The following is an 11,053-nucleotide window of genomic DNA, read 5'->3' as shown; positions in this document are numbered from 1 at the left end:
GGGTAGTGCTCCTGATTGGTTGAAGCAATTTTTCAACCAGTCAGAAGCACATCAGTATCGCATCATGCATCGCAAAATGTTGGCTGTTTTGTAAAGCTAAAAGCAAGCCTACGGCTGATAGCTTTTTTCATTATTTATTATCTTAGGCTTTTTGGCAATATATTTTATTGCGAGAGCTAGGGCACTGACCAATCAAGAAATGACGCTGTTGTAATTATTATTGTCATTAAAGCAGACTGATAGATTAGATGAAATTCGTTGGCTTCGAAATCTGGGGAGGCTACAGTGAAGTTGAAGATACTCTATCTATCTTCTATACTACAATATTGCTAGGGAACTAGGGATGGATTCTTTGATTCAGCAAATCAGGATAGGAGCAATGGGACTAACTGGAGAAAATACACACTGTTAATAAAAATTTGCAAATTAACGCGACAAGCAAATTGACGCCAAATTTATCCTGCAGGGAAGCATTTTCATGCCAGTGAACTATATTTCAATCATGAGGTGAGAGCCTTGTCTGTTAGCGTCACTTGTCTCCCGGACGAAGTAGAACTTTCCCAGCCTGCATGATAACATACACATAATTATGTTTTCATACCTTTTCAGTTAGTTTTTTCTTTATTATTTTTTTTTATTTCTCAATTTAATGGTCATACATTTCACTTAAAGCTTAATTTGCAAACGAAACACTATTACCAATAATTATACTTAAAAAAATTTCGTAGGATTTCCAAACTTTTTGTAGTCCAAAGCCATAGAAATATCCTCCATTGATCAGTAGAGAAAATTAAAGGAGTCTAAGAGAAGTAAGTCAGGAATAAAGGGCGTCTCTAACATGCATGCAGCTACATATTTATGTCTTGATCTTCAAAAATATTTATTTTTTGGCATTTAACCAATCAAAAATTGTCTTTTTTGTAGTCACTGAATCGACTCTTGAAAATAATATAAAGGCACGTTTTTCAAAACATTATCTTAGAAATAGTTATCCGTATTAAATTTTAAATTTTAAACAGTCAAGGATTGAATTTGTGTATTATTTTTGAAAGTAGCTAGTTTTTCATCGCTAAACTCCGGTCAGTTTTTCAAATTAAAGCTTAAGGCGTCATTCATTTAGTTTCAAATTAAAGGAAAATATTAATGATATTTTGACTGTATTGTATAAACTCGACTGTTCTAAATTGGTCATTGCAAATGAAGCTTACTATCCCGCACTCTCCCGGCCCACAGTAATACCAAATTGAGTATTATCAAAATGCTGGTGATTAATTCAGTCTTGCTGGGGCATTTGCTGGTTCACATAGGAAATCCCGTGTTTTTGGTTTGAGGGTCCTGTGTCGATTAATTTCTGGTTTTCTTGCTGTGCTCGCCTGTATAGTTGTTTATATCGTGGGAGCAAACTGTTTTGCCAAATATTTTCAATTCACTTTTAGATAATTAATTAATAATTTCACAGTCTCCGTGCTTTGTTTTCTCTGCAACTGGATTGTAGAAATGGCAGAAATGAGCATAAATAACAACAGTTCTAGTTTCATCTCTCTCCTACTCTTTTTTTAAAGAAAAAGGAAATGTCAAAATTGTAATGAGCAAAGCCCACGTCGCGCGTTATTAATCAAAGTTTGTAGGATCTCCAGTCACGCGTCCTTTCCCTTAAGCTTCCATTTACCGTGATAATAAATAGAAATCAATGTTCTCAGATACCGCCACAGGTCAAGTGAATTGCAACAGATGGGGTACCCATAATGGTTTATGGAATCGTTCAAGGGCGTTTGACGCAGGTTTGACGCTTGGTTGTTAATGAAAGGGGGCGGTGATTCTGGAACTACAGTAGGTTAAAAGTAATTTTCAATTCAATACTAGACAACAGTTTACTCCAAATATTTGTCTTTTGTATTAAAATTGATTTAAAATTCTAAGGAGGCGAGACTGGCCGTCTCAAAAAAGTTTCATTTTTGCTTGCGAATTGAAAATGAAATATTCATGATAAGATTAATGAGAACACACGAAAAATTTTGCTAAGATAAGCTACAGAAGATATTAACACAGTTGCTCCTTTTTTCTTAGGCAATAAAGTAAGCTGGAATTTAATCGGCGTTTCCAGAACAATGCAATCACTGATAACAAAAAAAATGCCAGTGGAGGGAAGAAAAATACAGGAAACTCGTAGCAATAATTGCAGATCACTTAAATTCAAATTGAAGTACTTGATTAAAAACAGGCATAAAGAGATTATTTATGACGTGAGTAAGTACAAACAAATCACATTGGCTGACTATTGTGTGATGTGATATTAATCTCCCAGCGACCAGGTTCAAAATGTGGGAGATTGAAATCTTTTGCAAACTGTTGTTGGTAAAGGTTTAGTGGTTAAAAGCAGCTGAAAACAGATTGTTTATAAGGCGAACTTGTGTTTGATACCTCTGACAACACATCTTCACACCGCAGGAGCACTTAACAACGTTCATTCCACAAGAGGTCGTTTTGCAGTTGTACCTGGCTTAGAGAGAGAGTAACTAAAATGACTTCTGTGAAAGTGTTACTGTTTCTTTTTGGTTCTATGTTGATATTAATACAGTTCCACAAATCATCAGCAGCTTCACTGGTCGAGAACCTCGATGGTAGGCCGAAGCCCTTTAAGAATTACGAACATAATTTTCTGTTGCAGACTGAATCGGATTTAATCTTCTTTTAGTTTATCTTATTGATCTGATGTCCATCGAATGAGGTCGGGGCCAGTTGCTTTGAGCAGTAGTAAAAACTGATCTGAAGCCTTCTTTGTATTTGAATTTCGAAAATGTTTATACCTGGATTTATTATCTTATCAATAATTGTCTTATTGCTGTTTTCCTGCATGGGTAGTGACAAATGTTCTATTCCATTACGCTTGGAGCACCGGATTAAGTGAGAGATAATCACTCGTCTTTCAATAATTTTTAGCAGAAGATGAAACTCTTGACGACAAAGAAGGAGTGACAAAGAAAGATGAAACCTTTGATGTAACAGACTTCGAGGCTAAGGATGATTTAAATGGACTTGAAGACGTGGATAAAAGAAGAGGTATTAATAAACTATAAAAGAGTAAAACGAAGTTTAAATGCGTTCAAAATCCTAAGCAAAATAGACTAACTCTATCAATGTGGGAAAAATATTTTGGGCACATCTGTTTAAATGCTCTCAAAAATAAAACACATCCACATTTTTGCCGCTCACAGTTGATAAAATTAAAGATTAATTTGGTTTTCATGAAATATATAGGCCTTGAACTTCGTCAAAACCAGTCAGAGATGTCTACGGTACTTGTCATAGCAGTCTTTTTTTTTCAAATTTTCGTCGTAACTTCGCTTTGGAGTAAATTGCTCTTAAGTACATCTTCCTAATTTATTATAATTATTATTGTTATTTCTTACTTATTTTTACAAGCACAAAAATAAAAGCTCATACTTCATGCAACTTATAAGCCGCGATAAAACGTACAAAATCAAGCACTTAATGGCGTTGGTTTAACCATTACAAGGAATGTACAATGATTTTTCTTTCGTGTTGGATTATGCGCGTGCTATGAACAAAAAGTGAGAAATTGCATAAAAATTTTCTTTTTGAGCAGTTTTTAATGACCAAAAAAAAACACTGAATTACCACTCTTTTTGATTTCATTCAGCTTTAAGTTAAGCTCAGTACTGTCCTGGCACACACTGTTGGTGGTAGTTGTTTACAATGTTTAATCAAGTAAAACATTTACAACATTTTTCAGGTCTTTATTTATTTTTATTATTATTATTTTTTTACTATAAGCACAAATTCCTCTCCATCGTAAACAATGGTAAAGAAAAAAAGGTTTTAAAATAAATTATGTAAATTTGGATGTTGCGGTGGCTGCGTAACGCCAGAACATTTTGTGATCAGTCTGCTTTCCCTTTCGGTTAATTAAATTTTTCCTTGTAGCCGAGAAACAAAAACAACAGGAAAATATTGCTTCATTTTTACTTATGACTGTGTGTAGAATTCATACAATTTCTCATTGGTTTCATATAAGGCGAAATTAATTTTTGTAATTTTGTTAGAATGACTAAACGTTTTGAATGCGGAGTCTGCATGTGAAATAAAATTGAAACATGCCACCTGCGGATATATTACAAAAGTTCTAAATATTACTCAGATTAAAACTTCAATAAAGAAACTATTCAACGATTTTTTTGTAATTATATTAAAATTTTGGTGAATATTTTCAAGTGTAATTATAATTTTTTGCAATTGAAAGTCTAAGGTGCTTCTCCTATTAACTTTATATACAACATAACTAAGCTGCCAATCATCTTAAATACCTCGATGGCCCTCCCGTCGCCCCCAAAAAAGCTTATCGTCTTAGCAATTCGCATTTTTAAGTTGAAATTGTATTCTGTCAAAGTTGTGTAGCTTCGTAACGTTGTAGTTGTGCATGAATGGAAGGATTTTTAATGGGGTAATAAAAATTTTGACGCTTTATGGAATTAGCGCAAACTTCCTCAAGATTCGCCTTAATTATTTGTTTTAATTTCCGAGCTCGTAATTCAGTGTCGTAATTAAGTGACACTGAATTGAAGCAAACATGTGCGAAAATATCTTTTACTTTTAATAATTATGTTATTTTGATTAAATATATCGTTAATACATTTATGAACTTCGTTATCATAGATAACTGGATGTAGGTAACCTTTTATGCTAAAAGACTCTTTCCCAGTTGCCCGATGCCCTTAGTACCATGGGCGCTTTCAATAAAAATTTGATGGAAAAATGGGAAGTGATGGAAAGCGTCTTCTACAGGACCAGAAATATCGTATTTACAAATCATTTTCGCAACAATCGAATCGTCTCTGAAATTTGTTACTCTCATTTGCATATTACAACTCTGAAGTGTCCTTTCCAACAGTGTTAATGGATTTTAGCACAAGTCAAAACATTTATCGTTATTTAACGAAAATCCATCCCCGCTGTGGTGTAGACCTCATTTAGCGCCTCCTTTATTTCACTGAGTTATTGTACTTAATGTGGCTTCGAATAATTCTACCATAGGGAACACATATGTACACACTCCTATTTGTAAACTGCAAATGGAAATCAAATGAGAGATAAAAACTCTCCTGTTCTGTTCTTGAATCTCTGCTGCGGAGCAGAAGTGAAATGGAAGTTGTTCTATGATGCAAAAACGATGTTTGTGTCAGCGCTTTGTCCACTGGACCATTTGCCTCAGTCATTTTTTTTTTTCGGCGAAAGTAAGTTTTTTTTTTTTGATGGAGAAAGAAAGAAAGACACTAGCAGCAAATAAATTCACAAAGAGTTAAATAAAAAAAAAAAGGTTAACGCAACATGGTATTATGTCAATGACAACGCGAATGAGTCAGTGGCCTGAATTACAGATGAGAAAAATTAGGCAAAAATTCATGCTAACCGGGCACTGGCTTCCCAAAGAAACCAGTGATCTCGAAAAAACCTCGCTTATTAATTGCACAGGACACCCAACAGAAATTAGGGGTTGCGTTCTCGTACCTCAAACGCAATAATGTGCGGCAAAAATAAGATTTGCTCAGTCAAAGTTTATTTCATGTGCAAACACAGCGGTGAAAGAGAAAAGAGGGAAAACCTGTTGTTCAAACAAATTCCAAGGTCACGTTTCACATTATCACGAGCTTATGGCCTGTCAACTCTTAATTTCAAAAAGTTAGTCATCAGGCTTTTTCCAACCCCAGTTGGAAGCAATCCAAGAACATCTTTCCTCTAACTGCGCGCGCTTTTCAAAAACAGACGAACTCTGAATTTTAAAGGAATGGCGTTTTTTGGGCTGTTGATCTTAATGATCACAAGCAACAAACCTTAAACTTAAATAACAAACCTTGTAGCTTTTTAGAACGTGTCTTGTACTTTTCCTTTCACGTTTTTAGTACATATATATATTTTTTTAGAAGGTTTTAGCTTTTTATGTTTTTATTGCTAAGTTTTTATATATTTATTGAGTTGTCTTTAAAATAGAATAATATTATAAGCTGTAATTATTATTAATAGATTTTATTTATACCAGGTCGTATTTTGAACGAGTTTTTTAGCTCCTACCTCTTTTTTAGGAAATTGACCTGTTACCCACTTCAAAAGCGTAATTAAAGTGTCAACTAATTTTTGTCCTAATAAATTCCAAAAGGAAAGATAAAATTCGGCAGTTAATCCAGACAGTTAATTCTGCAGTTAATTCGGCAGTTAATCCAGACTTGCCCCTGGTAAAATTTTTAAGTGAGGCACAACATTCAGTTCTTTTGTTAAAAGAACGTCGCAACTATCGGCTTGTTGCGGAGACAGTTTTGGAAGTGTTGAAAAGTTAAAAAACGCATCAAAACGAGGATCATTTGGGTCTGTTCGAGAAGAAGTGTGGAGCTTTCTATAGTATCTCAAGGGAAGTCAAAGTACAATTTTTTCTCTTAGGTTTGTGATGTACTTTTTGGTCGGAAGTGATTTCGTTTCTCGAGATGTGCTACCCTCTCTTCGCACCACCTCGCCTTACTCCAAATCATGGCGCCCTCTGTTTTGTGCTATGAAATCTGTTCTAATTTAATTTTGACCTCGTAATAATTTGCAATAGTCTCTTGCGTAGGGCTCTCACACATAAGCTTGTGAAGTAGGTAGAGCTTTTGCTGCAGCAATGCTTCACCTTTTTTTATTCTTTTCATTTTAATTTGTTTGCAATAGTAAATTGTAAAACTTCTAATTTCCATCAGTTTCAGCATTTCCCAATAAAGTCTTTTATTCTCTAAATAGCTGTATTTTTCTTTGTACTCGGTAACGTTTAGATTTTTTTCTCAACCCCTCCACGAAGCACTGATCATCAAGGAACGTATTGAAATGAAAAATCCCGGTCCTCTTTTGATGAAATTATCGGACTGGATGTTAAAAGAGACGGCCGAGTAATCGGAGAACGAAACGGAAATGATGTCCCATTCTTTCACTTGTGGAGGTAAATGTTTTGACATCAGCCAGTAATCAAGCCTACGCTGAAAAGCTGATAGCAGGTGATACTGCAGGTGAAATGTGACTCATTAGGATGAAATTTTCTCCACAGATCAACTAAATTGAAATATTTCTTCATTACCCTGAGAATGGAATCTATTAATTGTTTCTTTTGTTCAGTGGGTCACCCTCCTCTTTCATCTTTTGGTGTTAAGCAACAGTTCATATCGCCACCAATAATAATGTTTTCATCAGCAAATTTTCGAATACGTAATCTTAAAGTTTCAAAAATTTCACTTGAATTTTGCGTCGTTCTGTTCCACATTAACGTAGAGCGATGGATGGGTAGAGCAGGACAAGAGTACCGCAACTATGTTTTGTGCCGTGGCAAAACACGACTTTACGGCCCCATTCGGCTGAAAACAATTTTTTCTAGATCTCGCGAGCTATACAGGAGCCCTGAAAGGGCCCCTGGCTTTACGTTCAAAGTGACTCAAGATAAATTGAACGCCATGAAGAAAGAAACGCCACAGGAAATAAACAAAAATAGATACCTGTTTCCGAATTTGAGCTAATAAACGAACGCTCTTTCATGATAAAATGGAGTTCAAGCGTGGAACCCGTTGATCCTTTACAACGCGAGCATTAGCTTTAATGAAAAGTATAAGTAAACAAGTAAAATAGATATACGCGCACATGCAAACCAAAACCTAGAGCCTTTTTCTGCTCGGCCACAAGTCTGAAGGTAAACGAATCTCGAAATGTTGGAATGTGGAACACACGGAATGGTGTCAGCTTTACCGTTCACGTTCTCACAATAACACACAACAAGGAAAGTTTTTTTCAAAAGTTATCTTTATCGGGCCTAATTTTCCGTTGGCAATCAAAATGTGGTAAACATGATTCAGATTTATCTTCAAATTTAACGCAAAGTTCTCATGACAAATTAATGCCTCTTTCTCCACAGTAGTTTACTGCATGTAATTTCTTTTTGTATGCCTTTCCTTTTAAAAATATGGCATTTAACAATGTGAAATGCCTCATCGCTGGGTCTGCTATGTATACATCCTTTTCACTCATCACGCAATTCTCTTGCATGGTAGTTACATTTTGTAAGCCAAAAGGACATTCCCAGGCTGCTTCTATGAATGATGGATAATACAAATGCCTACGTGGTCAAGGGCTAAGCACGCTTAGTGATTGACTGAGCCATACTCTTGTTAAGTACATTGATCCTAAGTGAATAATGGCTTAGAAGAGCCATTATTCAAACAGCTCCGCTTTTAGCCTTGGCTAAATCAGTATACTACAAACTAAGAGTATTCCGCTGCTACTTATTTTATTGTTAAGTATACCAACCAAATTTCACTATATCCCACTTTCCTCAAGGAACATGCCGCCCTTCTATGTCCCTCACACCAAAACAACTCTAAGATGAAAAACTGAAAACACCAGATTTAGATTTGATCTGTAAAATATATTCTTTAGAAGAGTAATTCCCTTCTCTTATTTTCAACAGCATGTGCCAATCTTGGAAGCAGGAGGTTTTGCAGAATGTTCATGGGGTTCTGTAGAAGAAATAATTCAAAAGGGAGGATAATGAGATCAAAATGCATGTTCAGCTGTCAGCTTTGCTGAAGCTAAGGTAAATGCCCTCATTATTCATTCCTGGTCCCTACGCAGAAAGCCTTAAAAACACGATGAGAATAGAGAGATTTAGAGTCACACGTTTAACTAAGGCAAACGGTAAAAGTGAATGCGTGACCAAGTTTGCCCTTTACTTGTGCTGAATTAGTTGATAACTTCTACCCCAAACTTAGTGCATGGCTTTACATTAGTGTTGTCTGTAACAAGTTGTTGGTACAGTTTTTATCTGCTCATTTTCTATTTTGAGAAATTCTCAACTTGAGTCTGACGTTTTCTGTCTGCTGTAAAGGTGACTCTAAATATCTTTAATCTTACGCGCGAGAACTGAGGCGTACCAATAGGCCATTTTCTGGTTGCCCCAGGCCTCTCTTTAAAAGCTAGGCTTAGTGTGAGGTAATTGATAGGAGAATCATTTTTTAATCTAATTTTTTTGTAACTTTAAACATCTTTTATCAATTTTTTCACACTTAGTAATGAATACAAAAACTACAAATTACTTATTTGACCACTGCAGAGCTTAATCTCGTGGAAATAAAACACATTTCCCCAACAAAAGGTTTTGCACTTAGTCTCGTTTTAAAATTGAGAGTTTCTGGAACTCAGAAATGGCCATTCCCTCAAGCCACCATTCGATGTTTCGCGCCTCTCGGTTTTATCATCGCAAATAAAGGCTATTCCTGTGCACAGATCCTCCTGTTTCGCGACGATAGTTGCATGACTTAAACAAAAGACGAATGCCTGGAAGCATGAGAATTGTCAGTTTCCTTGGTCTTTGTTAATTGCTGGAATCGTTTAACTTCATTTGGAGAATCCAACCTGTTATGTCTCGTTATTTCTATTTGTAGTAGTTAATTGTATCTTCAAATGTATGATATTTGGGAAAATCTTCTGTCCCTTGTAAACAACGAAATTGGAAGCTTAACGAGGTACAGACTTAATTTAATTAACACTAAAGTGAACAACCCACATAAATTTGCGATACGGGTAACAAGGGCATGTAATAAAAGGAAACCTCGTTCCTAGGCTTCCCCTATCAATAAAAAGGAATACGCTTTGACAAAAAAATCATTTTCTAACACTCAGCCCTTTTCTCTTCCTATTTACCACTGAGGGTTAAGTCTTGCAGCATAAAATGCATTTTTTATTTAACAAGAAAATTAAACATTGCATCTTTTTTGCAGAGCTGTCACGCGTGGGGATTAATACGTGCTCAACCGATGCGTCCTTGAATCGTTAGCTACTACAAATCTTTAGTTAATTATTGCTTGTGGATAGAGGGCGATTACAGTTTCTCTTTAATGTAACGTATTTACCTTGCAATAAAAGATATCACCTTAACTTGCTGTCTTTGTTTCTTGAAGTTTAAAGCGTTTTCAAAAATTTGCCTCTTTACTTTCCTTTTACCTTTTGCGATGCCTCAAGAATTAATGGACTGTAGTAAGCCTTTCTTGAAAATGTATACAAAGCCTGCTTCCCTCTCAAGAAGGCGACTTGAAAGCAGAGGCGCTCTAAAAAAAACGTGTTTAACGAAAGCTCTTCTTAAATCTATCAAAAGGAAGATTAGCTAGCTTATGTTCTAGAACTTTATCTTTTTGTTTTTTTTTCCTTTGCTTTACATCATTTAACAAACGCATCTACATTATTACAATTGATCTTTTTTGCTGATGATATCAACTTTTTTCTTTCTTATAAGGATAGAGACTGCCTTGAACATTTTGACATCTTCGCGTCGGGAAAAACTGATTATCAAAGAAACATTCTCAGCTTATACAAGAACTGAAGCCAGCTTTCAATGTAAACGTCAGTAGCGAGAATCTGATTCATTAATTAGCTGTTTATTTTTATAGTTTAACTGTTAACTGTTAATTAAGTTTTGTTCTTAATCTCGGTCCCAGTTTCTTTTCACTATTTTCAAAATTGACCGCACTTCTGAAAATGTATGTTGAGTAACATGCCGAGAAACGTCAAGTTTATAAAATGAGTAAGTTGAATATGTTTATCACCGCTGTTTCTGTTCGATATTCTCGTTTGTCTCACAAAGTAGTCACTTGGGATAAATTATGTTTTTAAACCATTCTTTTGCAACAGGTATTTTTTCCCGAAGAATGGGAATGTTCTAAATTCATTCCACTATTTAAGCAGTAATTTCCAGTAAGCAGTCCGTGTTTCGATCGCTTTACTTAATCGTCTCGAGTTGTTTTTAAGATACACAGATTCCAAGGGGGATTAGACAACAGCCAATCACATAGCGCGAATGTGTTCCGCGTGGATGACCCACGTTCAGAGTCACGTGTCCTTAACCAATTGACGCAGAAAAAAATGGCGGAAGACCCGGAGAGCGATATTGCTATTCTTTTTGTCGACGAAAATGACTAAAGAGAGATTTCTGCTAAAGCGGTGTCAGCGAAATGGAAATTAAAAAAGAATCGCCCTT

General features: G+C 35.5%; 1 protein-coding gene across 1 annotated transcript; it reads left to right on the top strand.

Moving 5' to 3' along the window:
- The first annotated feature begins 2,333 nt into the window (after positions 1–2,333).
- On the top strand, positions 2,334–9,937 carry LOC140952739 (antimicrobial peptide damicornin-like). Its single transcript, XM_073402181.1, has 4 exons — positions 2,334–2,621; positions 2,941–3,060; positions 8,492–8,617; positions 9,801–9,937. The coding sequence occupies exons 1-3, from the start codon at positions 2,522–2,524 to the stop codon at positions 8,608–8,610; spliced, it is 339 nt and encodes a 112-aa protein (XP_073258282.1). The 5' UTR covers positions 2,334–2,521; the 3' UTR covers positions 8,611–8,617; positions 9,801–9,937.
- The last annotated feature ends 1,116 nt before the right edge of the window (positions 9,938–11,053 follow it).

The sequence above is a fragment of the Porites lutea genome, chromosome 11, assembly GCF_958299795.1.
Source record: "Porites lutea chromosome 11, jaPorLute2.1, whole genome shotgun sequence".
Taxonomy (NCBI): domain Eukaryota; kingdom Metazoa; phylum Cnidaria; class Anthozoa; order Scleractinia; family Poritidae; genus Porites; species Porites lutea.
This window is presented reverse-complemented; position numbering and strand designations above follow the sequence as displayed.

Coding starts and splice junctions, on each gene's coding strand:
- LOC140952739 (XM_073402181.1), top strand. CDS start 2,522: ATGACTTCTGTGAAAGTGTTACTGTTTCTTTTTGGTTCTATGTTGATA. Junction 2,622..2,940: donor ACTGGTCGAGAACCTCGATG/GTAGGCCGAAGC, acceptor AATAATTTTTAG/CAGAAGATGAAACTCTTGAC. Junction 3,061..8,491: donor AGACGTGGATAAAAGAAGAG/GTATTAATAAAC, acceptor TATTTTCAACAG/CATGTGCCAATCTTGGAAGC.